General features: G+C 47.2%; 1 protein-coding gene across 6 annotated transcripts in view; it reads right to left on the bottom strand.

Moving 5' to 3' along the window:
• LOC144145047 (sodium/hydrogen exchanger 3-like) overlaps positions 1–26,823 on the bottom strand; it is a 349,094-nt gene that overhangs the window by 111,984 nt on the left and 210,287 nt on the right. For all 6 annotated transcript variants that reach the window (XM_077676547.1, XM_077676545.1, XM_077676551.1 and 3 more), the window contains exons 5-6: positions 16,760–16,805; positions 7,798–7,839 (exon numbers count right to left, since the gene is read on the bottom strand). In XM_077676547.1, the coding sequence (XP_077532673.1) occupies positions 7,798–7,839; positions 16,760–16,805 (88 nt within the window). The remainder of the gene's footprint in view (positions 1–7,797; positions 7,840–16,759; positions 16,806–26,823) is intronic.

The following is a 26,823-nucleotide window of genomic DNA, read 5'->3' as shown; positions in this document are numbered from 1 at the left end:
ATTGTTTAGCTTGGTACTCTCTGTACGGTTACGACGCTTCTCGAGGCGTGCGGGTCGTTCTTTCTCCGTCTCCTCTGCTCGCTGCCTCCTCTTGGTTTCGTTCCGACGACGAAGCCTGGCTTCTTTAAAGGGACCCTGCAACACTCTTTGAGCAGTGCAAGTAAATTTGCGCGACACATAGCTTACACTACTAGAAATACCTGAGCCAAATATTACGGGTGCACGTGAAGCGGTGAGCGCGCAAATCGCTGTGAAAGACGCGGAAAAACCAACCGCGCTCTCTTCAGTTCTCCTCATTGCGCACCCCTGGCATGGCCTAAACGACGTCATTGAGGCCATGACTGTCCGATCGGCTGTCACTGGTCAACTTCGTGGCTGATTTCTCGCATTTTCGGTGACGATACACCGTCGTCAGCGCTGTGTGCGAACCTCTTCTATGCCTGAACCTGTAGGCACAGTTTTGCTGTTTTTTTGTGCTTTGAGTGTGCGCGCAGTTTGAGTGATGAGCTCAATACTTCCCTTTCAACGGGACCACTCGACTACAAACGTTTATTGCTTCAAAAACGCCCTAACAGCCTGAGCACGCGCGTGCGAGCAGGCACCCATGCCTGCTTTTTGTAGCACCAGACCGGAAATAGACACCTCCATGTTGCGGAGAAAAGGAGAAAACTCCCCGGCCTGTAATTCATCGTAGGCCGCAGAAGAGTACGCCGCGAGCCGCCCCCCTCTCCGCGAGAGAGCGCGCAACTTTCGTCGCGTTGTCCTCGGTCGAGTTGTGAGGGAGCGATTATGCGCGATTTCTCATCGCGCGTAGTTTCGATGATAGTGAACGGATTTTCACAATTCTTGCTGGAGGAGATTGCTGGGACAATAGACTTTACCCCAAAATACATTTCTAGTACGCAATGGTAAGTGTTGCAGGGTCCCTTTAAGACCTGCCATGCAATGCTGAAGCTATTTATATTCCTGTAAAGATAGTTGATTGGATAGAATTAGTCTAATTCCAAGTACAGTTTTCTGAAAACTTAATGAGCTCTAATTATTACTCACAACATTTATTTGAGGCACATTGAGCCAATTAAAATAGCATCAGCATGCAGTTCATTCCATCCCGAATTCAACGGTGTAACGTTTATAGAAATCATTTGAAAAGAACAAGCTGTAACATTGTGTAAGGGCTGTAACATTGTGTAATAAAGCACAATTCTGCAGATTTTATTAACGTTCTAAAGCTTGTTTTGAAAAATGACTTAACAGAACTCGTTGAGCTAGTTGGTTCATGCTTATTGGAAAGAATAAAAGGGGCGCTAAACAGACGAAGACGAAGCAGAAACACACACCACATGCAGGCGCCAAGGTGCCTGTATGTGGTGTGTTTCTTTTATTCATTCTGTTTTGAAAGCTTTTCTTTCCGGCCTATGCTAAAATGGTTGGATGTGGACGCACTACATTATGATTATGAAGGGCTGTAAAACAAAATAATCCTGCATGGGTGCGGAAGTTTTACATTACTCCCTTACAGCTTCTTCGTGTTTCGACGTGCGATGAAAAACCTGCAGCGCTCAGCGTTATAATTGCCAGCTGACTTACAGCCGACGCGGTCTGCCTTGTGTATACCTATAATAATGACTGTATTTTATTTGGCATCAAGGATACATGATGCAGGAGACCTGCTGAAAAAGCCGGCGTGATGCCAGCTTGACAAGGCCGCAGGTCCCCCTCCCCGAACACATGGCAGCAGCCGTCACACTTTCATAAAAATATTCGGGATCATACGCGTGAAATAATCAGGTCTACGATAAGAAGAATCATCACTGTACATGTGTGAGAAAACGAAACGTGCAATGCTTGGACAAAAATCAATTTCAGAAATGTGAAAAATGTAGGCGCATTTGCCTTTAAAAATAACATACGCGTGATACATACGAGTGAAGGATACGAGCAGATCTACGAGAAAAATGAACAATCAACAGTGTACAAATGTAATAAATTGGTACGTATAATGCTAGGAACAAATCATCAATTTCGCAATGCGAAATACAAGAGCATTTGCCTTGCAAACAAAAAACAATGATGATACAGTGTTCCGCATTATCAGCTGTTGGATATGTGCTACCTTGGGGCTATGGAAACAGAAATGTTGAAACTGCCGTATGGCGCATTCGGTGCACGAAAAAATAGCATATGCGTGGCTATTTAAGTCAGTCGCGGTAGCGCACAAATCGCGATAGAATACTTAGCGCGTACAGTGAAGTTTATAAACGCTCAAATTGTGTATTTCCCGAGCTGGCACTTAAGGCTGCATTTTTTGTATTTATATAATAATTAATCTGGTAGCATTGGCGACATGACAATTTCTGGATATGTCCTTAGTTTTCACGTTTACTCATGCATTCGTGCATTAATTTTTGTAAGATTTGCTGCAGCGAGCTTTATTTTTGACCTAATGACTTGACTGCGATAACCATGTACGCCGCTGACTGGAACCCTAGATAGGATTTAATTACAGAGGGTAGAAGTGGCGAACATCCATTTTGTCCAACCTCAGTTGCGGCGCTGCATCGGACTACGTTGAAAATGCGTGCACCGTTAGAATAATCTGCTACAACGACTTGCGCAGCGAAATGTATCGCTCAAGAGTTCAGATTCTGGTGTAGTCTAGAATGTCCTTCGCAAGGTACAGTCATAGACAAATGAAATTCTAACACGAAAATATGAACCAAAACACCCAAAATTGATAAATGCTGTTCGTTGAGGTCCAATAATGGCGCGCTATTGGTATGTTTGGAAAGGCACATTTACCAGCTTTTTGTAACTAAACTACGCGTCATTTTGACTTGCATGGAAATAAATCGCGCTATTTGTGTGTTCTGTTCCATATTTTCGCGTGATGCTCGATGAGGGCGCAGACTGAGCATACGTTCCGAGCCACATTTGTAATCGATAACGTTTTTTATTTCTCTGCTATTTCAGACTTCGTCTAATCTACCTGTCGTAATAAGCGCGACACATGGGGCATATGCAGGGAACCTGAACTGCTGGGAACGAGTGACTAAATCACGCTTACTGGTGCCGCGCCGGAGACTTCACACGCTTCTGTACACCGTAGCGCTTCGAACGCGCAATTCCATTCCACAACCAGCAACATGAGCCCCGACTGCGTCACAATATTAAATTATGACTTTTCTTCGTGCTTAACACATTTTGCTAACGACGCACTTCGAGCGGATAATGGGAGTCTACTTCGAAACCGAAATTGATAAGGCCTGTAGCGGCTAACGCGGCGCTGACGCCGTCTGGCTAAGGCGGGCCTAACTGCTGGCTGTAAACGGTCTATACCCCGACGTCGACTCTATATATGGCGGTAGTTTTGTCTGCTTTGTAGCACACCTTGCGGGCTTCGGTAATGCTGTGCGCCCATTATCTCCGGCAATAAAGTTATATAATTTTTAACCTTTAGATGCTGTTTATTTCCTGAAATCTCGGATAATGAGAGTGTAAATATAAGGGCGCCCGCACGTCGTCTTCATAATTGAAAGCAAAGTGCGCCCACATAGTTGAAACTTTCCGCCAGAAAAAAAAAGCTAATTTAAAGCACACGTAAATACGTCCTTGTTATTGTGTGGATCTCCCGTATGGTGGGACCAACAAGGCATGTAAAAAAAAGAAATTTCGGGGTATGCTTCCAACTTTTTAAGGATCTCAGGGCGAAAGCCTAGATTGATCCCCTTATGACCTGCTGCTGAACTTTCTGTTGAACTTTGCGGCCATGGACATGCTGGTAGCCATCTTTGTGGGGAAAGTGGATATGCCTGAACGACCACGCCTGGAAACACCACCCCCACCAGATATGGGGGATGCCATTCGAACCGTGGCAACTGCAGTAGGAGTGCGGAGCAAGCGCCGCACACAACCTGAGGCCCTTTTGACCCCTCGAACACATCGAAGCTCGTTCCACTCGCTTGCCATCGCCAGGAGCCCGGCTAGATTAGAAGTTTCACCTCTGGCTCGTATTGCACGGGCGGCAGCGGCAGCGGTAGGCGTTGCTGTTTCGTCTTCCCGGCGCACGCTGCGTGGCCTTTTCTGAGAGCCCTCCTCCGACGCTTCCCGACACTGCTGTTTCCATTTCCCGGCGCACGATCCACGGCTCACGCCACTCGCCGCGATTTTCTGTGCGATTCTATGAACCTCACAACAATTTTTAAAGCGAAGCATTTCACCTCTGCCCCCCAAGGGTTCTGTCGCGACCGTTGGTGTCAACAGAAAACTCCCAAAAACAAATAAAAGAGGTTACTGGCACCGCTAGGAACCGAAAATGGAACGAATCGAGAAAAGCGATGGCCCGTTGTCTTACCGATTGAGCTACTAGCCCCCGCGGAGACGGGGGAGACAGACGGTGCACTCACCGAGCACATCTGTGGGTTTACCCCCTGCGTTCTCACTGAATGCCACGTGATAGCGTCACGCGATCTCTCACGCCACTGTGCGCTCCACCCACGGAACGTGTAGAAGCCATGTGCGCGCCTTACGCATGCGCTAGGAGTTATAAAAATTAAAGGAAGCTCGCGCCAACGCATGGCATCTCACTTCTCCGTCTCTGCCGCCGATCTCGTCGCCTCCGTCGGGGGCAGCAGAGTCGGAGGAGAAATGAGATCGTTAACACCGGGTTTTAGCTTCCTTTAATTTTATAGAAAAGGTTTCCATTCATGTGCTTCATTAATACAACTCAACCAACCACCATGCATGGATCATGCATTGATTTAACCTTAGCAAAGAATTTCTCTTTGAAGTAATACAGGGGTGTGGTTAAGTGCATTTCACTTGTCTCTGGTTTCACTCTTTGTATACCCACGTCTGTGTGAATTAGAGTGACGTCGCATGGGTAATCGTTGTGGCTGTCGTTTACCTGCAGCTTCGCTTTCCTACCAGCTTCGCAGGGTGGATTCGTGAGCATTTTTTTGTACTTCACGTGTTCCATGAAATATAAAAACCTAGGGCTTTCACCTTAAAAAAAAGAAAAAGGAAACGGAACACAGGGAGGCTAACCGATGTAGCCTGGTTGGTTACCGTACGCGTGCGAATGGGGCAAGGGCTGGAGATGAATATCTAGACAGGAAAAAAAAATAGGAACACAAATTATGGTAAAAGCCAGAAAGGAAGTTGCAAAAATTAAAGGTTATTCAAAGCATTCTGCCATAAAAAAAATCCTACCTGAAAACACATTGCGCTTCCCACGAAGAAGTCTAGAGCAAAACCAGCGGCAACAAAAATCCGCAGGAGGGAAATCAGTCAGCAGAAGAAGCCATCAGCACAAATTGTTTAGAGTTACTTTCGACCAAGTGTGCTGCCACGAAAATAACTTGCACCGCACCGAGTTGGGACACTTAATACCAGCCAAGCTGCGCTACTCTACACTTGAGCCACGTCAGGCTCCTTAACTCGGTTACTAAGTTAGCGTTACCAAGCTCCATCACTGTCAAGCCGCCTCGGCGCAAAACGTACCGTATTTACTCGCATAATCCTCGCACTTTTTTTCCGGAAAAGTGAATGCAAAGTTAGGTGTGCGAGAATTATGCGGAAAAAAAAAATTCGGTGCACATTGTTGCCAATTTGCCTTATGCCAATCCAGCTAAATTTAGCGGTCGTTTTTTGTATATGTAAGCTGAGTGTTGCCAACAGCAGCTATTTCTTTTTATTTTATTATTTACAACGTAAACAGTCTCCCGTCGATCAGCGATCATGAAATTGCCGCCTTTGCTTTCTGGCGCGCGCCCTATCTCGTCGTCGTATGTGCGTGCCCTACTCCAGTAACGCACGCTGAAGTCGGTGACGCCGAAGTGCCTGCCTGCGGCACGGTTGCCGTGTTCGATCGCGTACTCCTTCGCTTTCAATTTGAAAGCGGTAGTGTAGCTAGCGTTCTTCCCCATGGCGAAGCGGCACCAAGCACAAAACAAAGAGATCAAAAAGTTCTCAAAATGGCAGCGAGCTATCCACCACTGACGCGAGTGACTCACTGACTGCTGCCGCTCAACGACGGGACCACGACGGCGACATGACGACACGACAGCGGGCTGCGCGAACACTGTCGAGTTGCGCGCACGCGAAACATGCGCGAAACCGGCTCAAGGACAGTAGGCTCCTGTTAGGGAGTAGCCATGCAGGTTGTTAGGGCGCCTGGATGGCCTTGGATACACAGCGTTCTCCGCCGAACGGAGAGGCGGCGGGGGAGGGCGCGCGTTGGGAGCGTGCACCATGCGGGTTTCGCGAGCAGGCAACTTTCGCCGCTGCGAAGTTGGGGGTGCGAGGATTATGCGAGGAACCAAAAAATCCAAGTTTTGGTGGCTCACATTAGGGGTGCGAGGATTACGCGAGTGCGAGGATTACGCGAGTAAATACGGTACTTAATAAAGCTCGTATTTCGTCGGCGCTGTACCATTGCTTTCTTTTCCCGTATACCTCCAAAATTTTAGTCGAGCAAAATGGAGTGCTCTGGCGTCATGAAAATGCAAAGAATGTGAAAGGAATGTTACTAAAAGGTCTGACTGACATCCACGTTCAGACACAGTATTCAAGCTCGGATCAAATTATAAGCCGCTTTGGTGATTGATTTGCCCTTTGAAGTGAAAATTGGGGCATTGAATAATTGTTCCCGTCTCTGTCTGGCTAGGAAAGCCTTGCCATCTTTTATACCTGTTTCAAAAAATTTGCGGGGTACCTGTACGATAGCGCAGGCAAAGTGCTCGGATTAAGGCGAAACTCTTTTGTAGCGTGAGCTACACTGGCCGAGGTTGAGCAGTTTTGCGTGGCTACTGGAGAGCCATGCTGCGCATGCGCGAGGAGCAGTGACGTCTCACGGCGCATAGCTGGCGCGCCAGAGCTGCCGCCGCCGCGACTAGATTGGATTGGACTGGATTGGATTGGAAATCGTTTTAGCAGCAGTACGCATAATAATCAGCTAATCGTAGACAACCAGGAAAGCTGAAACTTAGCTCACGATACGTATATCCTGGCATAGCCGAGCTAAGCCACTGCTAATTTTTTAAAAGAGAAACGGCGCAAGTGCCGGAGGGTCTAGTCAAAGAAGAAAAAAAAAAAGTGTTGTAGAACGATTGCGTAAATGCTACCTAACTACGAGGGTTCGCTCTCTCTCTGCCCGCTTTGTGTTGTATCATCATCCTCATCATCAACGTCAACTAGCGACACCTATGAGCGCGCTAAGTTCCCCATGTTTGGCGCTTAACTGATGGTGCATTTAGGACGGGTTCATTAATTTATGATGTACATGTTGGCGTGTCCGAAGACAGGCATAGGACCACTCACCAGTTGGCGCACGATCTCAGACGAGAATTTTTATTTTTTGTAAGCGCCAAATGGGCTGGCACGCACGTGGGTAGATTTAGCGCCCTTATAGCACCAGTGGGCAATGTTATCAATCATACGAATAATTACTAGGCCATAGTTGATTACACAACGTGCTATGACGGGCACCCCGTTATTCAATGCCGGCCTGAATGCCGGCCTTTCCGAAAAAGAAATGCACCTGACTTTGATAAGTTATTACCGAACACTTCAACAAAAAAGGGGGTAACGAGAGAGAGAGAGAGAGAGAGAGAGAGAGAGAGAGAGAGAGAGAGAGAGAGAGAGAGAGAGAGAGAGAGAGAGAGAGAGAGAGAGAGAGAATGAAATATGATACGATGTACATTTTGCTCCGTTGTATCTTTGCATTTGCAGGTGAAGACATCTTCCCCTTCACTCTCCATCTTCCAGTTTTTCATTACAAATAAAAGGTCAACTTACTGTGCGATTCCACCGACGATTGTCCCAAGGAGAATCAGCATACTGCAATAAAAAAAAGAACGTAGAGAAAGTGTCAGTGCAACAAATTAAAAAAAAATTCTGCAGAAATTCAGAGAATTATCTACTAATGCGTAGCATTCTTGTGCCACCTGTCTTGAATGTAAGTTTTCTTCAGCCAATTTTCTTTGTTTTTTGTAAATCCTGTCCGACCAATTATCTCCAATTACGCTATTATAACGGTTGCAGGAGAAACGTTTGCGAAATCTTCATTAATGTGGAAATGCAGGGCGTCACACGGTTCGCCATTTTCCGTAATTTTATTTTTTTTTTATTCTTTTAGTTTTTCAAAATTTCGTTGGACCAATTATGTCCATTTACGCTATTATAACGACTACAGGTGGAACTTTCGCGAAATCTGCATGATTGTGAAAATGGCATGCGGTATTCGTTTTGAAAGTACCCGTATTTTTTATATATTTTTTCTTATTTTTTACTTTTTAAAAACTTCGTTAGACAAATTATCGCCGTTTACATTACAACGGTTACGTTTAGAGCATTCGGGAAATCTGCATAGTGGAAATGCAGGGCGCTACACGGTTCGCCATTTTTCGTAATTATTTTATACTTTTCTTATTTTCTTAGTTTTTCAAAAATTTCGTCTGACATATCTACATTTACGTCAGTATAGCGATTACAGGCGGAAATTGCGCGATATCTGAATTTTTGTAGAAATGCAGGGCGTTACACTGTCCTGGCTGTGGGGGTACCCGGCAAAGAATTCTACGCATTAAAAGCATATTTACGCTACTTCTCAGCCAGCGACGTACGACTTCCGGAAACCCACCATGTCCTTAAGGGCGAACACACCGGACTTTCGGTGGCTAAATTAAAGGAGCGCCGACTTCAAACTTTATTGGCTACGAGAATTTAGGAGCAGCTTGGTTTATTGCGGAAACCGTTACGCATTCTATAGCAATAACAGCTGTTTCCCTTCAAGGTAGACCGTTTACCCACTCACTGCTCGTAGCATCAGCCCCACGCACGTGGGCGAAGTTGCAGACCCAGTGTGCCACCGTTACAGTGTCGGGATAGCTTTAGGTTGATCGGTAAGACATGATGCCTAGAATTAAAAAACGCTTGCTAACGTTTTCAGCACTGCGCTACTTTCAGCAAATGCAGCCTATCAAAGGGCAGTGCGTGCTGTCGCTTTTGAGATGAGTATACATTCTCACATTTATACATACAGTCGAGTCTCGTTATAAAAAAGTAGTATCGGGACAACAAATTAGTTCGTTACAACCGATATTCGTTGTAACAGGAGATGAATCGGGCTCCCGCAAAAAATACTTGCAACAAAAATGAATTTTTGAGGCTTCGAACCCTCTATTCACAAGGTAACCCTTACCTTTCTCCTTGTTGCATTTCAATCTCAATGGACCGGAACATGATTACGTGAAAATACAACAGAACCAAATTAACTTTACAAACAGGCCTGCGTCCTTATTTATTTGATAAAGGATGTGATCTTCGTTTGGTGACTACTTACAGCACTAAGCAGGGTTAAGTTTTCCAGTGTCTACGAACAAAAGGCCCTTTATACTTCTGCAGTTTCGAACTACGGGGGTTTTTCCAAGTAGCTTCTTAGCCTAGTGGTCAATATTTCTTCGTTGTATCCGATATCGCGCGCGGCTGTCACGGTTTCAGTTTCGTTATAAAAAAAATTAAGTCATTGAAATAAAGCGTGACCAACCAAAGTTCGTATTTTGTTCGCTAAACCGATCATTCACTATATCCCTGTTCGTTATAACGAGATTCAACTGTACCAGATACGTTTAAAATTTACGGTTTCGCACTGCGCGGCCATGTTGCCGTGAAGTTTCCAGGAACCAGATTCACAAAAGTGTTCGCCGTAACAGCAGTTAGTGACAGTCATGCATAAGTTTGAGAACAACCTTTTCAGGCCAGTGAGACATTAGAACACTTAGTTTCCTTCTTGTGGCATCACAATCTCTTGGCCAGATTGGCTCTTTCACCGCGAGGAAGTGCGACGGCAAGTAGTAAACCAGTTTTGCATGCTCGGAAACTTGACACTAGGGCTAACAAAGCACGCCATGATTTTCTTAAAATTGCCACACCGCTTTGAACGCATGTGTGTGCGCGTCTCAAAAAGAATATTAGGCGCACAAGAAGCAAGCAGCTGATTGACCGCTTCCTACGTCATACTCTCGCAAGGTGACAAGTTTCGGAGTTTCCTTTTCCGGTTTTTAACTGCTGCCTGAGCCTCAATTAAAAATCGAATTTCAGACGCCAGTACCCTGTGATCAGCGATCCAACCGGCGGTTCATATCGACCGGAAAGGCTCGTGCGATCAGTTTGTCGGGCCAGCGACATCCTGCGCGAGAACCGCACGCTATTATATCTGCGCTCTAGATCAGGAAGGTGCGTGTACGGTTTCGATGCTAGAGCACAGCCCGCTTTCCTTGTTAGTGCAGTGCGTCTGCCGCCCAGAGCGGGTCAGCGCTCGGGGCATCCGAATCACGCGAACCCGGCGTAGCGGAGAAAGAGGGAAGAAAAAACACAGCCGCCGGTGGCCGCAGCTATGCTCGGCACGCCCCGATGCCGGCCTCGGGTCGGAACGCCGGCGGAAAGAGCGAATCAACGCCGGAAAAGCAGTGGCCGCAAGGCCCGAGGCAACACCTTTGCAAAGACAAAGCCTTTTGTCTTTTATACTACAAAGCCTTCCTGTTTAAACTATGCAGGGTAATGTGAACAGTTAAGGTTTTGTCAACTTCCGTCCCTCCGAGTCCTGGTGTCCTGAGAGCCCACGGCTCTGAGGTTTCAAGACGCTCCACAGGCCTGTTGGTGTTGAAGGTGTTACCAGGACTCCCGTGACCAGAATGACTGTCCCACTGGGGCGACCAGAAGGGCGGAGGAAGTGAGTTGCAGACCGGAGAACGACTAGTTGGGCCTTACGCGTTGGTGGCGGAAGCGCTTCAGTGCGAGACAGGCGATAGAGTTCGGACCCGGAAGTGTTAGTTGTAAACATGGGCTTGAGACAACCCGGGCAACGTCATCCGCCAGGAGGAAACGAAAATGGCGATCACGGCGGATTGAAAGGAAATGGGTCTGAGGCGACGTCCTGGTCTTGATGAAGTGCGGCTTACCTCAGTGCTGCATCCTTACCCACACCGGCCGCTTGGAGTTGGGCATGCATGCCATCAGCTCGATGGCAACGTGCAGCCATCTTTTTTTAAGCACCCATGCCACCCCAGGAATGCTTATAGGTTTGAACCCGAGTTTGAAACTTACGCCCCCTCCACCCCCCCCCCCCCCTCTGCCTCTATGCCTCTGTTCTCTCCCTCGCCCGCCTCTCATGCCCTTCCCCTCCCTTTCGATCCTCACATGATGAACACGAAGGAGGTTTGCTCAATTAAATTCAATTTTACCGCGTTTCACTGCTCGCGCCATCTGCTAGAACATTTTGTTACTGTTTCACTTGGAACACTGCCACGAGGTCGATGCTCGCGTCAGCTCTTTTTGTACTTTTTGGATCAAAATAGTTTTTCAACGCATATTTTTTTATTTGCTATCGCAAATAGAATAAAATTCAGCACACGTACTATTATTTTCAATTAAAAGAACACTGAAAATACCAGTTGGGGATTGATATTTGGCCTCCAGTATGTCGAATGTTTTCTTTCTTCTCAACAGACAAGTATGAAGAATATTTCCTGACCTAGTGGTTCGGGAAGGTTTCGCCTACACGGACTTCTCGTTTCAGAATTCCTTGTCTAGTTGGGCGGCTGAATTGAGCTACAGACAGACAGGGAGACCGAACTTTCGGGTTTAAGTAGTCCAAGAAAAGCTATCGTCTTTAAAAAATTATTGGCAGCTGATGCGGGTATGTACCGGCTTGGCATCGCGATTGGCTAGCTAGGAACTTGAGTAAAAGCGGTCTCACGTTCCCCTTAAGCATGCGACAGACCGACCTTATCCCTAAAGTTAAGCCTTGAGGGCTAATGTAATGCAACGAGTGATGTAATATTGCTGGCGAGTGAAGTGCACGGAAGTGTGAGGTGATTGCAGGATGTTTCCACAGCACGAGTACAGTACAAAGCCCGCTAATGTCTTTATTTCATTTTGATAACTGTCTCCGCTATATTCTGCATCTACAAACATTCAAGGGCCTTAACATTCGCACCTTAGGTAGCTAATAATAAAATCTGCGTGAATTTTCGCGGGTATTTTTTTGTGTGTGCTCTGCTCATCTGCGAGTGGCAAGCAGACCACTGCGCCCGCATGGTTGCCTTGATCACGTGGCCTGGCACCAGCTAATCGGTGCCAACATCCGTGTGAAAGCCTTTTTTACCTTATATTGATTGATTGATTGTAGGGTTTAACGCGCCGACGCAACGCAGGCGATGAGGCGCGCCGTAGTGGAGGGCTCCGGATTAATTTTGACCACCTGGGGATCTTTATCGTGCGCCGAAATCTCGTACACACGGGCGTTTTTGCTTTTCGCCTCCATCAGAAAAGCGGCCGCCGCGGCCGGGAATCGAACCCGCGACCTCGTGCTCAGCAGCGCAACGCCTTAGCCACTGAGCCACCGCGGCGGGTTTTTACCTTATATTGGTATTTTTTGCGATGACATGGTTTTATTTATAGCACACCCTGAAAAATACGATATTTTGAATACCCATACTGTAGAGTAGTCACACCTGCGCTATTCCCTCTATTCTTGCGGGTCTCAAACCAGAGGCCCCACCTTGATTATGCTTGTATGTGTTAACAAATGCATACTACCACGTAGCCAAGAACGACGCTGGTTTTTCAAGAAACAGAAGGTTATTGGGGCGAACTCGTGCTGCGCTAATAACTCAAGGAACACAAAAGCGGCGAAGGAGCAGTAAACAAAGTGACGTGCTCATGCGAGTGTCGGCGAATCGGATACAGCAGCGTTTGGCCAGGAACATTTATCTTTCCTAGAAATAATTTCTGGAACAGCCGTCGAACTAGATCGAGAACATTTACGATTATTCTAGTGCAGTGACGGCAGGGCCAAATACTTTCCCTATCTAAATGAGATAGCTTGTGCGGCATACGAAAGAAAAAGCAGCGAACACGCCCTTTGCTTCGAAAACAGATCAATCGGACTCCCGCGGCCAGACGATAGCGACAGAACACAAAAAGAAATAAAGCGGAAGGTATGGCTTGCGCAAATGCTTTCCGAGCACTTGTAGTCCAGAAAACATTTTTTGCCTTCTGTGGTCCCACTCCCCTTTTGTGTTCATGTACACATTTATTCTTGCCTATTTTTTTAATTACTACCCTTCCGTGTATGTTGTCTGTTTGTGTGCCTTATATTCTTTATGTGCACAGCGCATTACCCCAGAAGACCCAACGCTGTTGATGAGCACAAAAAACAAACAAACAAACAAACAAACAAACAAATCCGTAGTGACCTCAAATGCGATTAGCGTCTGTTTGGGCGCTTGCGAGTGATTGTCTTCGTGATTAAATATACCAGCCAGCTTTTTGACTTCTTCAACATGAACTCTGTGTGGTAAGCTCACTGTCCGACGAGTCCTTTGTGCGGTGAGCTTTTATTCCACGATTTTTTCATATCGCTGCTACCTCCGTTACAAAAAAAAAGATTGGTGTACAAAAACTTTGCAACAAACTTGGTTGAATAATGGTGGGCACATAAAAATAACACGTAGCAAATCTTCAAAAGACGTTGAGAAATTGGCAAAGAAAACAAAATCTGAAATAAAAGGAGCCCGTCGTGTCATTAATTACTGCAAGAAAAGCAGAGGCAGAAGCGCGATAAACGTAAGGGTGGAGACGGTCCAATTACTCCTTAATGAAGCAGTTTATCTTGACGTCAAATTTCTTAATTTTTAAAATCTGAAAAGCCTGTGACACCCCAGCAAGACTAACAACCTCACAATAGAAAAAAAAAAACAAGGGAAGAAGAAGGGAAGGCTATGTAGCTCAGCCATTCGCGGGCTTCCCGTGTTTGCTGTCTCCGGTTAAGGTTAAGATCCGCGGCTGGGGGGTCAGCGGGTACTGCGGAAACGCGGACTCGCACGTTATACTCCCGTGGGACCCGCCAAGTAAGCGTTTATCTCATGTCTTCCTTTAGCCTGACAGCGAAAAAAAAAATATTTTTTCTGCGCCCTTTGATCTCAGTTCATATCTCTGCGGCAACCAGGCGTGTCTGGCGTTGCTTGATTGGTTCGATCTAGCGACGATGACAGGTGCGAAAGCTTTCACAGGAACCTTTGAGCGAAGGCGATCTACAAGCTTTTTTTCCCCCAAATCAATAAGCTTCAGAGATGTTTAGCCGCTCAAATTCTGTTTTCTGATCCGACGAAAAGCTGCTAAGGTTGTTCAATCACCGTCACACGTATGCACGCGTTTTATAGGTTACGGTATTGTTAAGATAAAAGATAAGCACCCCCACCCAGCTTTAGTCAGCCCGTTTAGAGGTAGCCCCAGGGTGGAACAAGGTTCTGCGAAGTAAAGCACCCACCTGAGATGCAGATTTGCAGCTACATTTCAGGTGTTTGTCAGTTTCCGTTGCAGAAACTTCCTCGACATTGGGGGTTTCCCCTAAACTCGTCCACTCATTCGAGTTGTCATTTACTTTTCTCTCGCACTACAAACTTCTCAGTTCCTAATTAGCTGAGCCGGTAGAGCGACCGCCCTAGACTGGTGGTAGTCCGGGTTCTAATCCCGAGAAAAAAAAAAATGTCTTCCACTGAGAAGTGTTCTAAAAAAGCCGTACAGCAGCAGCTTATGGTGGAGTCAGATTTTACTATGTCATTTTTAAAGCACACGGATATCCAGTTTTCTTTTTCGCGAGAGTATCGCTATTACCTCAGCCTCGCAGGTCTATGTAGCCGGAACCATGTTCCCAAAGCTTCCCAGGCATGCCTTCGCACGACAAGTAGCAAACCGAGAGCGCCGGTAAGGGGAGAGACCGGGCCCGACGTGGCAGCGGTTACGATAGCACAGTCCCATTATGGTAAGCACTTTTATGGTTGGCGATGGTTCTATCCTGCGGAAGACGGGTCATTTTTTTCGGAATAGATGGCCACTTCGCGTGACCCAGCCTCTTACCCACTCGCATGTCTGATGATAACTTGCATTGCGAATTTGCGATGGACTGCGTTCGGGCTATGCGGGTAGATCACCTTACTCAGCTACACCATTTTATACTATTACTGCACAGCAGACGATCTCTCTTACGCATAGCTATCAGTAACATTACCGTTTTCCTCGCAATGTGTCCCTCACGCTTTCACAGGAGAAACTACGGGTGCTTGCGGTTATGATGCCATTCTTACCATGCACTCATAAGGCTCGGCGAACAGACTAGTTGGTTTAGTAGGCTGTTGTTTTGGGCGAGTTGGTAATCCATGCTGTACTTCAATTGCGCAAAAAAGTAACGAAGACTGGAGAGAGACGACACGAGACAGAGCGCCCTTTCAACAAACTTTATTAAGAAGAAATCACAGAGTTATACAGCCCACTCTCTCTCATACACACTCCCAGCACTCTTTCCCTCGCACTTAAGAAAAAGGAGATGTACTTCCTTGGGCAAGACAACGGTTTATCGTGAAGCCACAATCGCAGTGACACGTGCCCCAAGAGTGTGGTAATGCACAGAGGGGAGGAGGTGTTTGTTCCTTGTTTTTTGGATGAGTTTGTATGACAGAGAGGGGGCAGTATAAATATGTGATTTTCCTTAGTAAAGTTTGTTGAAAGAATCAGAAGTATCAAATTTACATATCAAATCAAATCAGAAGGAGAATTAGAAGTATCAAAATTAAGGATTTGCAGGGTTACCTGTTTTTCTTAGGCTTTTCTTTTTCTTAGCTGAGCCAAGGGCAGTTCGCCTAGACCCCTTCGCAGTTCGCCTAGACGTTCCAGCACTTAGAGTGGAGATGTCGCAAATATAAGCCGATAAACTTAAAGTCACTCCCCCTTTGAAGTAGTCAACGCCAGAGATTCTGGGAAATACCGAAGAGAGAGGCTCGTTCCACCACTACTGGACCCTAGTTCTGGGCATCGACAACAAAAACAACAACAAATTTTGGATGCGAAAAACTCGGCCGTTCCCAGAAAATTATTGGAAGACTGAGGGAAAATTCGGAAACACACTATGCCATTTAAATGACTTCAGAATAAGCAGTTACAATACGCTAAAATATTTTTTTGCGAAAGTAAGGTTCACTAAAAGGTTCGCTAATGCTCAACAAATAAACAATACAGCTCAATTAGCACTGCGTGTCGAAGGAGAGTTTATGGCACCCAGTTTATTCGGTGGTTCATGAATTTATTTCAGGCTTTATCGTTTGGTTGATTTTGTTCATGGTTTTGTTCATTTACGATTCAGTTAATGGGTTTAATCCCCGCGTCGATCGGTTTGATCTGTTCTTTCCCATTATCCACTGCGGTGCAACAGTGGCTATGGCGTTGTGCTGCTGAGCACGAGGACACGGGTTCGATTCCCGGCCGCGGCAGCCGCATTTCTTCCGGAGGCGAAAAGCGAAAACGCCCATGTGTCGATATTTTGGCGCAAGTTAAAGGTCGCCAGGTTGCACAATTATCCTGGAGCCCTCCACTACGGAGCGCCTCATAGCTTCGGCGCCTTAAACACTGAAAATTTGATTTTGTTTTTTCTACTTTTCCTTCGTAATGTATATCGGCTTGCGGCTTACACTTTTTGCATGGTTACAACATAGCATAGCTTTACAAATTCCCTCAAGTTTACCAAGTTGGCTGGCTTGTACGCGTATTTGTCCTCGCTACGATTGCTCTACAGAGAGCATACGAGCCAGTGAACTGCACTTTACCATGAGCTCGCGACAAATAAGGAATAAAATCACCGTAAGACCGCACGATGGCCAGGATCGGCAGTTTAAAATAAGCAAATGAATAAACAAAAACTCACCATGACTCCGGCACAATCGAAGACAGGAAGTTTGCATGATGAAAAACTGCGTGAGGCAGACAGAGGGGAAGAGAAGAAAAAAAAAAACAAGATCACTCAAGACATGTTCGACGTATCGGCGAACACCATGCACTTCCTGAAATTTAAATCAGAACACGTCCCGTCCTTCTGTTCCCACTGTTGCGCGGCATTCAGACATGGAAATCAAATTATCCTAGTTAAAAACAAGGGCTTCCTTATTTTTAAAATCAAAAACACTTGCTGCATTTTTAATGCCACTCTATTAATCACGTCTTGAGGCATCATCTGGCGGTGCTATAAAGCACGCAAGGTCTCTCATCAAAAATACTGTTTGAGTGATCGCTACCTTCACGAAGGTCGTTAATGCGAGCAGCTTAAACGGAGTTGTCGTATATCAAAATAGCACTTGTTCCTCAAATGCCTCTGAGTACGTAACGCCCCGATTGCGCCGATTTATCTATCGTGTTAAAAATCTGTTCCTCGACCCATTTAACACACTACCAACTGAAAATTACGCCTGCCTGTGGTGCGACATAACTACTTGTGCACACAGCACGCGTGGTTTCACATATTTATATACACGCACGCACGCACCACCGCACACTCGGTGTTTAGAGTAACCCTAGAACCACACGACTGGTCGCATAATAGTAGTTAAGGAGCGCATATATTGACGTTGACTCCGACACCGTCTTTTTCGCTCAACAGGCCACTGAATTTTTTCGCATTAAAACGGGTCCGCAGAAACGTCTTCCTGCAACAAGCCTCGAAAGAACTGCGAGGGCTTCGCCAATACCAGCTACATAAATAAAAAAATAATTTGCATATAAGTGGTGGCTTTTTTTTTTTCAGCATTACAGCAAACCAAAAGAGCGTTGATGCGGGGCTGCATGTAGAAAATAGTGCGCACCGACGGCGTTCAGGCGTACAAAGAAGACAGCTCCGAAAGAAAAAAAAAATACAGGAAAGTAGAGACACCTTGATTGTACACGATTCAGAGGCACCATAAAAGAGCATCCGCCAACAGCGAGCGAAATTAACAGGAAAAAGTCAGATGACATCTACGCTTGTGTCACTTAAGATTTAGGTGCGAGAGCGTGCGGCGGTAGGGGTGGTCCTGTTTGTTTTCAAGCGTATGTTCTGTGAGCCTCATGGCGGGTCCGGTGCTTTGCCGTGTGGTGTCATCCTCCATTTTGGCAGAAAGACCGTGCAGCGGTTTAAAAAACATTTTTTAACAGCCGCTATTTATGGGTAAAACTTAAAATTAGGACATATTTTAGCTCGTTTCTTTTCACTACAGACCTTATATTGGTTTTTCAGCGCCTAGTATGAATTTTGGCCACTTCTTGTAGTTAGGTGACGCAATGTTAACGCCGACGTCAGTTCCAGTGAGAGAGACGTTTTGGTGTGATGGGGTCAGTACCGAGCACGGCTAGCGGACGTGTCTGCCGAGCACCGTGCGAGCACTGACGGAGGAAGAACGAACTTCACTGCGCAGCGAGGCGCTTACCGAAATCACGTATCCTTTCTCCCTTCGCCGTAGTGACATTGTGGAAAAGCCTCTTGACAGTCGTCACTGCACCCGGTTCGATATATGTGACCGGTAAAAAGCGGAAAGGCTCATGGGTTCATTGTCTGGTTCCGCGGAGCCTCGCCACTTCCGGTTCGAGAGCTCTCCTGGCCTCTCGAACGCCGGCGGCTTTCACACGTGCGTGTGCTTGTTGTTTATGTTTCCACCGAAAAGAAAACGCTCATGTATCGCGCATTCAATGATAACAACGATGAATCCGACTAGTGGCTCCTCTGAAAGGTAAGCGCTTTGTGACAAATAAACAACACGCACACACGCGCCTGAAGGCCGCCGGCGTACGGGAGGCCAGGCGAGATCTCGAACCAGAAGTAACGGGAGTAGACGAGGTACCCATGAGCCTTCGCGCTTTAAACCGGTTACCTATTTTCAGGCGGGCGCTCGCTTTCTGCTAGCGGTGATGGCGTCTTTCCGCGAGTGCTTGATAAGCACGGCTCATAACCACAGCAGCTGCGGACGGCTATAGCGTCCAGAGAATATCCCTCAATGAGTCCAGTAGCGCCCTCGTGTTAATTATTGCCGTGGTTGTGACAGTAATGGAAAAAAGGACTCGCACTTTTACCGTCACGCGACAGCAACGCTGATGCAACGAAGCTTCAAGCCGGAAAGAATGGAACCGACAGACGATCAGCTCCCACGACTTTCCGTGCGGGCACCCTAAAAAGAGCGAAGAACGGCCTTCGCTATATGGACTGTACTGCGCGCTCTCGTTAACACCCTTCCACAGCAATACTTGGCGCACAGACTTCATTGCTGCGGTAACTGTAAGCCCTAGATCCTATTAAACCACCTCTGAGGAATCGGAGTGCGGAAAGCGGATTCGTGGTCGGATTCGCACGTATCACGAGAAGCGGTGAAAACCGCGAGGCCGCAAGATAGCAGCAGCTGTCCATACAGAGCAGAGTGTTTATCTTCCTCGAGGCTTGCATAAGGGCACTAAGCAGCCATCACTGCAAGTGCTGCATCCAAACAATGATGGCGCGAGCGAACGAGAAAACCAACGCCGGCCCCGGAACGTTTGTTCCCGCCCTTCGCGAATCCGCTTGTCGTTAGGACGCGTGGTTGCGTTGAGAAGTGTACACGTGTACGCTCGTTCTAAATTGCCGACGCGAGCTGCTCGCTGGTGCGATATGTCGGCTTGATGCGCGCCGCCATAGACACCAGCAACGACTGCTTTCTGCGGCCTTAATTCGCCCGCTACTGTTCTCTAATAGCGCCCATATTTTACGACAGCTAACTACTCCCCTAATACACGCGCGCATCATTTCGTTTTTCTTTTTTTGGTTCCTCATCAAAGAGCGTGTGCGCTCTCGGCAAAGCCAGCGCGAACCCACGCCCCAAGTAATTGTTGCCTCCTTAGGGCCCATTACTGAAAGAGGCCCGGCATTTTATCCCGGCTATTTTAATGCGCAGAAAAGACAAGGAGTAATTAGGTGAGATTTTCGGAAGATGTAACGCCATAATCTTAACGTCAGGTATACGTGCACAAAAAAATAAGAGCGTTTTGGTAGCTAATCGCCAAACTTTTTATTGTATTTTTATGACCCCCGTTTTTTTGTTTTTTACTTTTTGTAAGCTCGGCTTAGTGAAGGTCTCTGAATTAATTTTTTTAACGTGCGCTGAAATCTCGAGACAGCCATTTTCGCTTGTCGGCTCCATCTGAAAAGTGCCCTCCACAGCCGGTAATGAAACCCGCGTCCTTCGGATCACCAGCACAGCGCCTTTGCCCCCGAGCCAGCCCGGCGGGTGTTTCTTAAAAGATCATTTTCGTCCTCGTCAGCTCTATCGCAACCTGCTTTCTGCAACACAACCGTTGCTTGAGGCAGCCGGCTGCAGATACACCACAGAAAAAATAAAGCTATGACACAACGGCCTCTGTGGAAACAATAAATCATGCTGAGCCGCTTAAACGACCCGGATAATCTCGCCCACAATCGTCAAATCGTTCTCTGCACCCGGGAGGACATATCTGGCGAAAGGGCCTACGCTGTCGCGAACGTGCAGCGCTGAACGAGACGTTTCGCACCTTCACGGACACTGAGCCTATGAACGAGCAAAGCTTCGCGCATAAACCTGGCGAATTAGCTTAACGCAAGCATTGCACATACGAAAGGTAGAACGTAAGGGTGCTTGGAAGATGAGTGGAAGTTGAAGCGCTCCAGCGGAGCTGGCGCTCGGAAAACGCATTTGGATGACAAGCACAAGCCGGGTGGGTCGTATACGTTGAGATCTGCGCCTACAACACCGCAGGAATTAATCTCGTCACACGGTAGGCTTCCGCGTGCGGTAAGCCAGGCGATTACTTCCATTGGGTTCACCCGCCGCTGTGGCTAAGTGGCTATGGCGTTCTGCTGCTGAGCCGCCCAAGGACGCGGGTTCGATTCCCGGCCACGGCGGCCGCTTTTCAGATGGAGGCGAAAAGCGAAAACGCCCGTGTGTTCGAGATTTCGGCGCACGTTAACGACCCCTGCAGGTGGTCAAAATTAATCCGGAGCTCTCCACTACGGCGCGCCTCAACGCCTGTGTAGCGTCGGCGCGTTAAACCCGGCACTCAATACACTTCCATCAGCCGTGGGCAGTAAACTTGCATCTGGAAGGTGCCAAAAGTAGTTCGAAGGCATTCGTAACACTGAGGAGAGTAACGGCGCTATCCTAACTTTAGAAGTATGTGTTACAGAGAAAATGCAAACTGAAATAATTAGTTACTTAGCGATCAAGAATTTCAAAACAAAAATTACATAATTGATTCACTGATACGTAATAAACGTGATTAATTCTCCAGAATTAAGGAATTGCTTGAATTATTGATACATAAATTAATATAATTGCTTAATTGCATATGCGTTTACCATATCGGACGTGAAACAGCACCAGCTGGCTTTAGTTGATAATCTTTGCATTTTGAAGTCATACGCGCACCCAATAAAGTAGAATTTTATTGTAGGACGCTTCATTAACTGATTTACTCGTACTGTCGGCCCGAGTTGGAAGTATTACCGGAAGGCAAAGCAGGCATTAGGTTTAATTACAATGCGACCTTATTTCCTCCGTCGACAGAGTAATATCTCAGTTTCCAAAGATAAACATATTCGACTTAGCCCTGTCAGATGTTGGGACCCCCCGGGGTTCAAACGCAGCAATTAAGGTGTCGTCTGCTAAAGAAGCATTTGCGAAAGGTATGAGAAAATGTAGTTTCAATATTAAATGGGTCGCTTCATTTGAGCTCAACGCGGTTCGACAGCAGTCTGCCGCAAGCTTTAATATTCCCAACGGCCTAAGCCTAACTTCGGGAAACTGTGTGTTCATTTTCCACTTTCGCTTCTTACAGAGTTCGTCCTTTTGTCAGCCGGCAACGGAAGTGCGTTCCGGGTTTAAATTAGTTCCCAGAGGCCGTCTTTCCGGCAAGAGTAATATAAGCCGACGAAATAACAATGCCATTAACCTTCTCGTGTATTCGTGGGGCACCAAAGGGCTCTGCTGAAGCTGGTGAAAATGGAAGTTTTTTTTTTTCAAAAGTACTACGCACTTTATTTTCTATTTAAGCACGACTTGCCGCAACGAGCACCGGATAAAAAAAAATTGACTGTCAGCCATGCTCACATGATTGGCCAGCCAAGCTGGTGAAGTACCAATGAAACTGGCATTATAAAATAAATGAAAAGCGCGCTTTGAAATTCAAATTGTCAATACTTTATTTATAACCGTATTGACTTGGGCGCAGTGCCACCGAGCGCAAGAAACAAAAGATTTTTCTATTTTGCGATTCGGAATACTTCTTAGTTAATCAGATTAATGAAACTTGGAGGCACTGCAGCTTTGTACTAGCAGACCAAAATGGAAGCTTTGTGATGCGGCTGGAATGGTTTAGGAGCGGCTGTTTTAGGTTTTTTTTTTTGTGGTAAAATACCGCCTGATAGTTATTCATCACAATACCTGCCCACATAAAACTTTTCACAGTTGCGCGGTCGGTTGAGCAGTCCAACATCGTATAATCCGTTTCCGTGCAGTTACTGAAAGCACGAGTTACAGCCATTTTCGGTAACTATACCCCTCGCGTAAAAGCCGCTATATTGACAGCAGACGGTAATTCTGTCTCGTTTCGACTTCACTGTGGAGCAACTATTCGCAACAAGTAAATTAAACTCGGCGTAATGTTAGAGTTGTCTTAGCCGCCAATAGCACTATTGTTTAAGATTGAAAGATTCAGAGCTAGAAAGCATTGGCAAAAAAGTTGCCGCTAAACGTACTCTTCTTAGGGAGCACGACACGACAAAATCCAGGAATAAGACATACACATACACTGCGGCTTCGCGGTAGTCATATCAAATTTGTAGAAGCCGGAACTTTACGCGAACTGTTTTTCCAACCAACCCACTGACCTAAGCCTCTAACTCGCGAAAAGAACGTTTCCCATTACCATTTCCCCCGGGGTAATGAGGAACGCTTTTATTTTTGTTATGGCGCGAACAAAAATATCAGATCTTTTGCCGTTGCCGGAAACGAATTGCGCGTACGCGTGTTATACGTTGAAGGATTAAACAAGCATTGTCGGGATAAAGCGAAATTTGCATAAATATTGCTAGCATAAATGTCAATATAGCCCGTGTCTTCGACAACCAAGGATGCGGGCCGTTAAACAGGTAAATAACGTATTTTTAAGTTCGCGGTGTTTATTGCGAATAACAGAACATTAATACGTACTCCGATATCGCGTCCACTGTATAAACAATTTCCCGGAAAAGTACACATACGACCCAAAAGAGGTTACAATTCTCTGGTGCTAAAACCTGGCGGTAACGGTTCAAAAAAAAAAAAAAAAAAAAAGAAGAAGAAGATTCACTTCCTTGCTCTCGTGAAGAGCATGTGTGTGAGAACTGCATACATGTTCATGATCTTGAGAACGCCATGAATTTCGCGTTCGAACAGAAACACAGTAAGCAAAAAAGTCAATGTAATTATAAATACAATGCAAAACTACCTCAAATACGCAAGTGTTGTTATCGCTCCTCGCAACTACAAAACACAATACCAAATTTATGCACGCTTCACCGGTTTTGCCCGAACTAAGAAACAAAAATTCCTCGGTGTACTTAAGTATGCTTACACGCTGCGAAGGCGATACTTAACGGCTCCTTTACTGCTACATGTTATTGGCGACGCTTTTTTCGCTTTCACTTCGTTCTTTTTTTTTTTTTTTTGAGTACTGACACGAAATTTCAAAGCTCAGATAACTATGTAAACAGCTTTCTTTGTATGTGGAAATACCTCATCGGAAGTTTAAACCGTAGCCGTTCAGATGAACATATTTTAAATCAATTTCATCCTCGCGCGCACGAGAAAGCTCATCCGCGCCGTCGATCAAGCTCTTGACGTCATCTGCGCTTCGACCAAAACGGCCGACGTCAGGGCTCCCGTGAATTGTCGAGGCGGCCGCCGTGCTGTAGGCGCGCGCTTTCCCATCTTGTGCATCACGTCACAGTTCTTGAGACTGACGTCACGTGCGACTACGGCCAGTCGGGCCGTTCTGGCGGGCGGCCAGACCGGCATCGGCTGTGATGCGACGAGAACAGTGACATCAACTGCGCCTTCCTGACATGGCGGCTACCTCGCTGTTCGCTTCACCGAAACCGAAGCTGACACGAATAAACGGAGCTGTAAGTGATTATTTACGCTGCATTCGACAATCTAATGTGACATTCTATGGTTAGTGGGCTCGTAGTCACCTATAGCCGGGAAAAAAACGTAACACAAGAATTTCGTGTCAGCACTACATTAAGGCGGATTACTTCAACAGGACGACTGGCTGTCGACACTTGACATCAGCGCTTACCCAGAATCAGAATTTCGCGCGTCTGGCATGCACTTGTTCTACTCCCATGCAGTCACGTTCACCAGTCACGCGGCGCGCCCTATAGGCTAACCCTTGATCCGCCGCGGGAAACGTGCACAGGGAGCACGGTGGTAACGTGTTCGGCTCCTACTGTGAAGAACTGGGCACAGTCTCCACACAAGATCAAACGTGTTTCAGAGAGCAAGCTCTTAAGCGCCCGCTCCTGTGGTTTCAAGGCGCCGTCGTCCCTCGATGTAACCGAGTGAACGAAGAGGACACCGAAGGTAGAGGAGTCAGAGCGCGCAGAAGAGAAAGTCGAAAGTGTGAGGGAAAGGGCAGTATGCTGAGGCCGCGCAAGACACGTGTGGGAAAACCACGCCTTGACGTTTCGTGAGAGAGAGAGAGAGAGAGAGAGAGAGAGAGAGAGAGAGAGAGAGAGAGAGAGAGAGAGTTGTGTAATGTGAACTGGTGAGGTCAGCCCTGCTAGTGACAAGGCTTGCTATGCCAAGTGGGGGGGGATGACCACGCTGATGAGTGGTGAATGATGGACATTACGGGTACAACATGGGGAAGACGATCAAGAAGCGTTAAAACAAGAAACAAGAAAACGCTGCTAGAAAAGTTCGGACAAAACAATAAGTTTTAAAAGGAAATCGTTAACGTAAACTCTGTGAAAGGTATCTGTGAAGGCATCTGTGAAGGCATCCGTGAAAACAACCGTCTTGTTTTTTTCAAGTTTACGAAAAACACAGAAGCCCAGCACGTGCTGCGTGCTGCACGTACTGTCGGCCACAAAATCAATCAGACCAAGGGAGCGGTGCGCGATAATTATCGGCGCGACGCCTTCCGGCCGAGCTCCTGCTGTCGAGGTAGCTGAGGGCGCATGCGTGTTCCAGTCCAGTCACTGTATGTCAGTTTTCTCGATCTCGACCGCAGCGCTTCGTCTCTCTTGAATGTGGCACCCGGCGGCGCGGTGCGCAGTGCTCCGAGAGAGTGGCACGATTTTTGGCAGTGGCCGATAGCGTGTGGCATGCGCTTACGCGCGGGACGGCGCCGCTCATCTTTGCGATATGTTGTCGGGCGCTCCCTTTATCGCCATCTTATTGGCTGCACAGAAAACTGGCGTTCAAGCAAGTTCGCGATAAAGATTCAACGCTCCCAAGTACTACGACTCTTCTGCCCTATATATTTCATGGATGACCCATTCGTGGACGGGTGTTTCCTTTTTCAACAAGGCCGAAGCCCTGTCCACACAGCACGAACAGTGGGCGCTCCCCTGGAGGACCACGCGTAGCTTCAGCTGCGGTGGCCTCCGTTCGGGGCAGACCTGAACCCCGTCGATAATGTTGGGGGAAAAATGAAAATGCGCCTAGCCAAAAGAAATTACCGAGGCAGCACAGCTGACGAGCTGTGGAATGCAATTGCTGAGGAATGGGAACGCCTTCGCTCCCGTCCAGAAATTGTAAAATCTGTTTAAGAATCGCTCCCCCCCATTCGCGAGGTAATGGACAATTACGGCAAGTTTTTGCGCACCTAATTGGCTTGTAGTAAACCACTCACTGTATTGCCTATTTATGAAGCGAATAAACCATCCCAGTTTTCAGTGCTTGATATCAACTGCATGTGCGTCACATAACAACCAGCACCAGTTCTTTATCACAGTGCTTGAATGACAGTTTTCTGTAGTCAGTGAGATGACAGTAAAAGGAGCGCCCGACAGCATATCGCAAAGATGAACGGTGCCGTTGAAGTATATGCCACACGCTATCGACCGCCGCCAAAAATCGTGCCGCTCGCTCGGAGCAGCGCGCACGGCGCCGCCGAGTGCCGCATTCAAGAGAAACGAAGCGCTGCGACCGAAATCGAGAAAACTGACATGCATTGACTGGACTGGAACACGCATGCGCCCTCAGCTATCTCGACAGCAAGTGCTCGGCCCGAAGGCATCGCGCTGATAGTTATCGGGCACTGCTCCCCTGATCCGGTTTATTTTGTGACCGACAGTACATCGGTCCTCCGCCATCCTCTTCACTTCGTGGCTCATCCGAACCCCGTGACATTTGCGCGGGAGGTTAAAACACGATTTACAACATGCTCGGCAGCGGTGACGCGCTCGAGATGACGCCAGAGTCGCGCGCGCCGTCCTGCGCTCGGTGATCACGCGATGACTTCCTGAGACGCAGCAGCTATGCGCCGTGGCCGAGGCCGCTGCGCTCAAATTTCGAATCAGGGAGTATCGCAATCGACAGCCATTTTAGCACGAAAGTGTCTTATTCCAGGCTACACAAAGACTTCGCTGACATCATATCAGTCACGGAAGTGCCGTCAGTCCAACGAAGCAAGCGCCCTGTACCCAGAGGACATCGACCCCTGGACAGCAACAGGCGGATGCGGCGACCCGTATACATCCAACGACGCATCCACTGCCCTTATTTCCAGTTGACGCAATGTCAAAGCTGGCCACCGACAAAGAAGACCTTCGGCGCTCCACACGCGCACTTATTCCACCGTGTGGATCAAACCTCCCTGGTGGGCTCACCCGCCGTGAGGAGGTGGCGCTACGAAGGATTCGCGTCGGGGCTGCTCTTACACCAGCTGTCACCCACACCTGGCCCCCGGATCGAC

Source organism: Haemaphysalis longicornis, unplaced genomic scaffold, assembly GCF_048455015.1.
Source record: "Haemaphysalis longicornis isolate Haplotype H1 unplaced genomic scaffold, Haemaphysalis longicornis Haplotype H1 scaffold_7, whole genome shotgun sequence".
Taxonomy (NCBI): Eukaryota; Metazoa; Arthropoda; class Arachnida; order Ixodida; family Ixodidae; genus Haemaphysalis; species Haemaphysalis longicornis.
The sequence above is the reverse complement of the archived record's forward strand: the minus strand, read 5'-3'. Positions and strand labels throughout refer to the sequence as shown.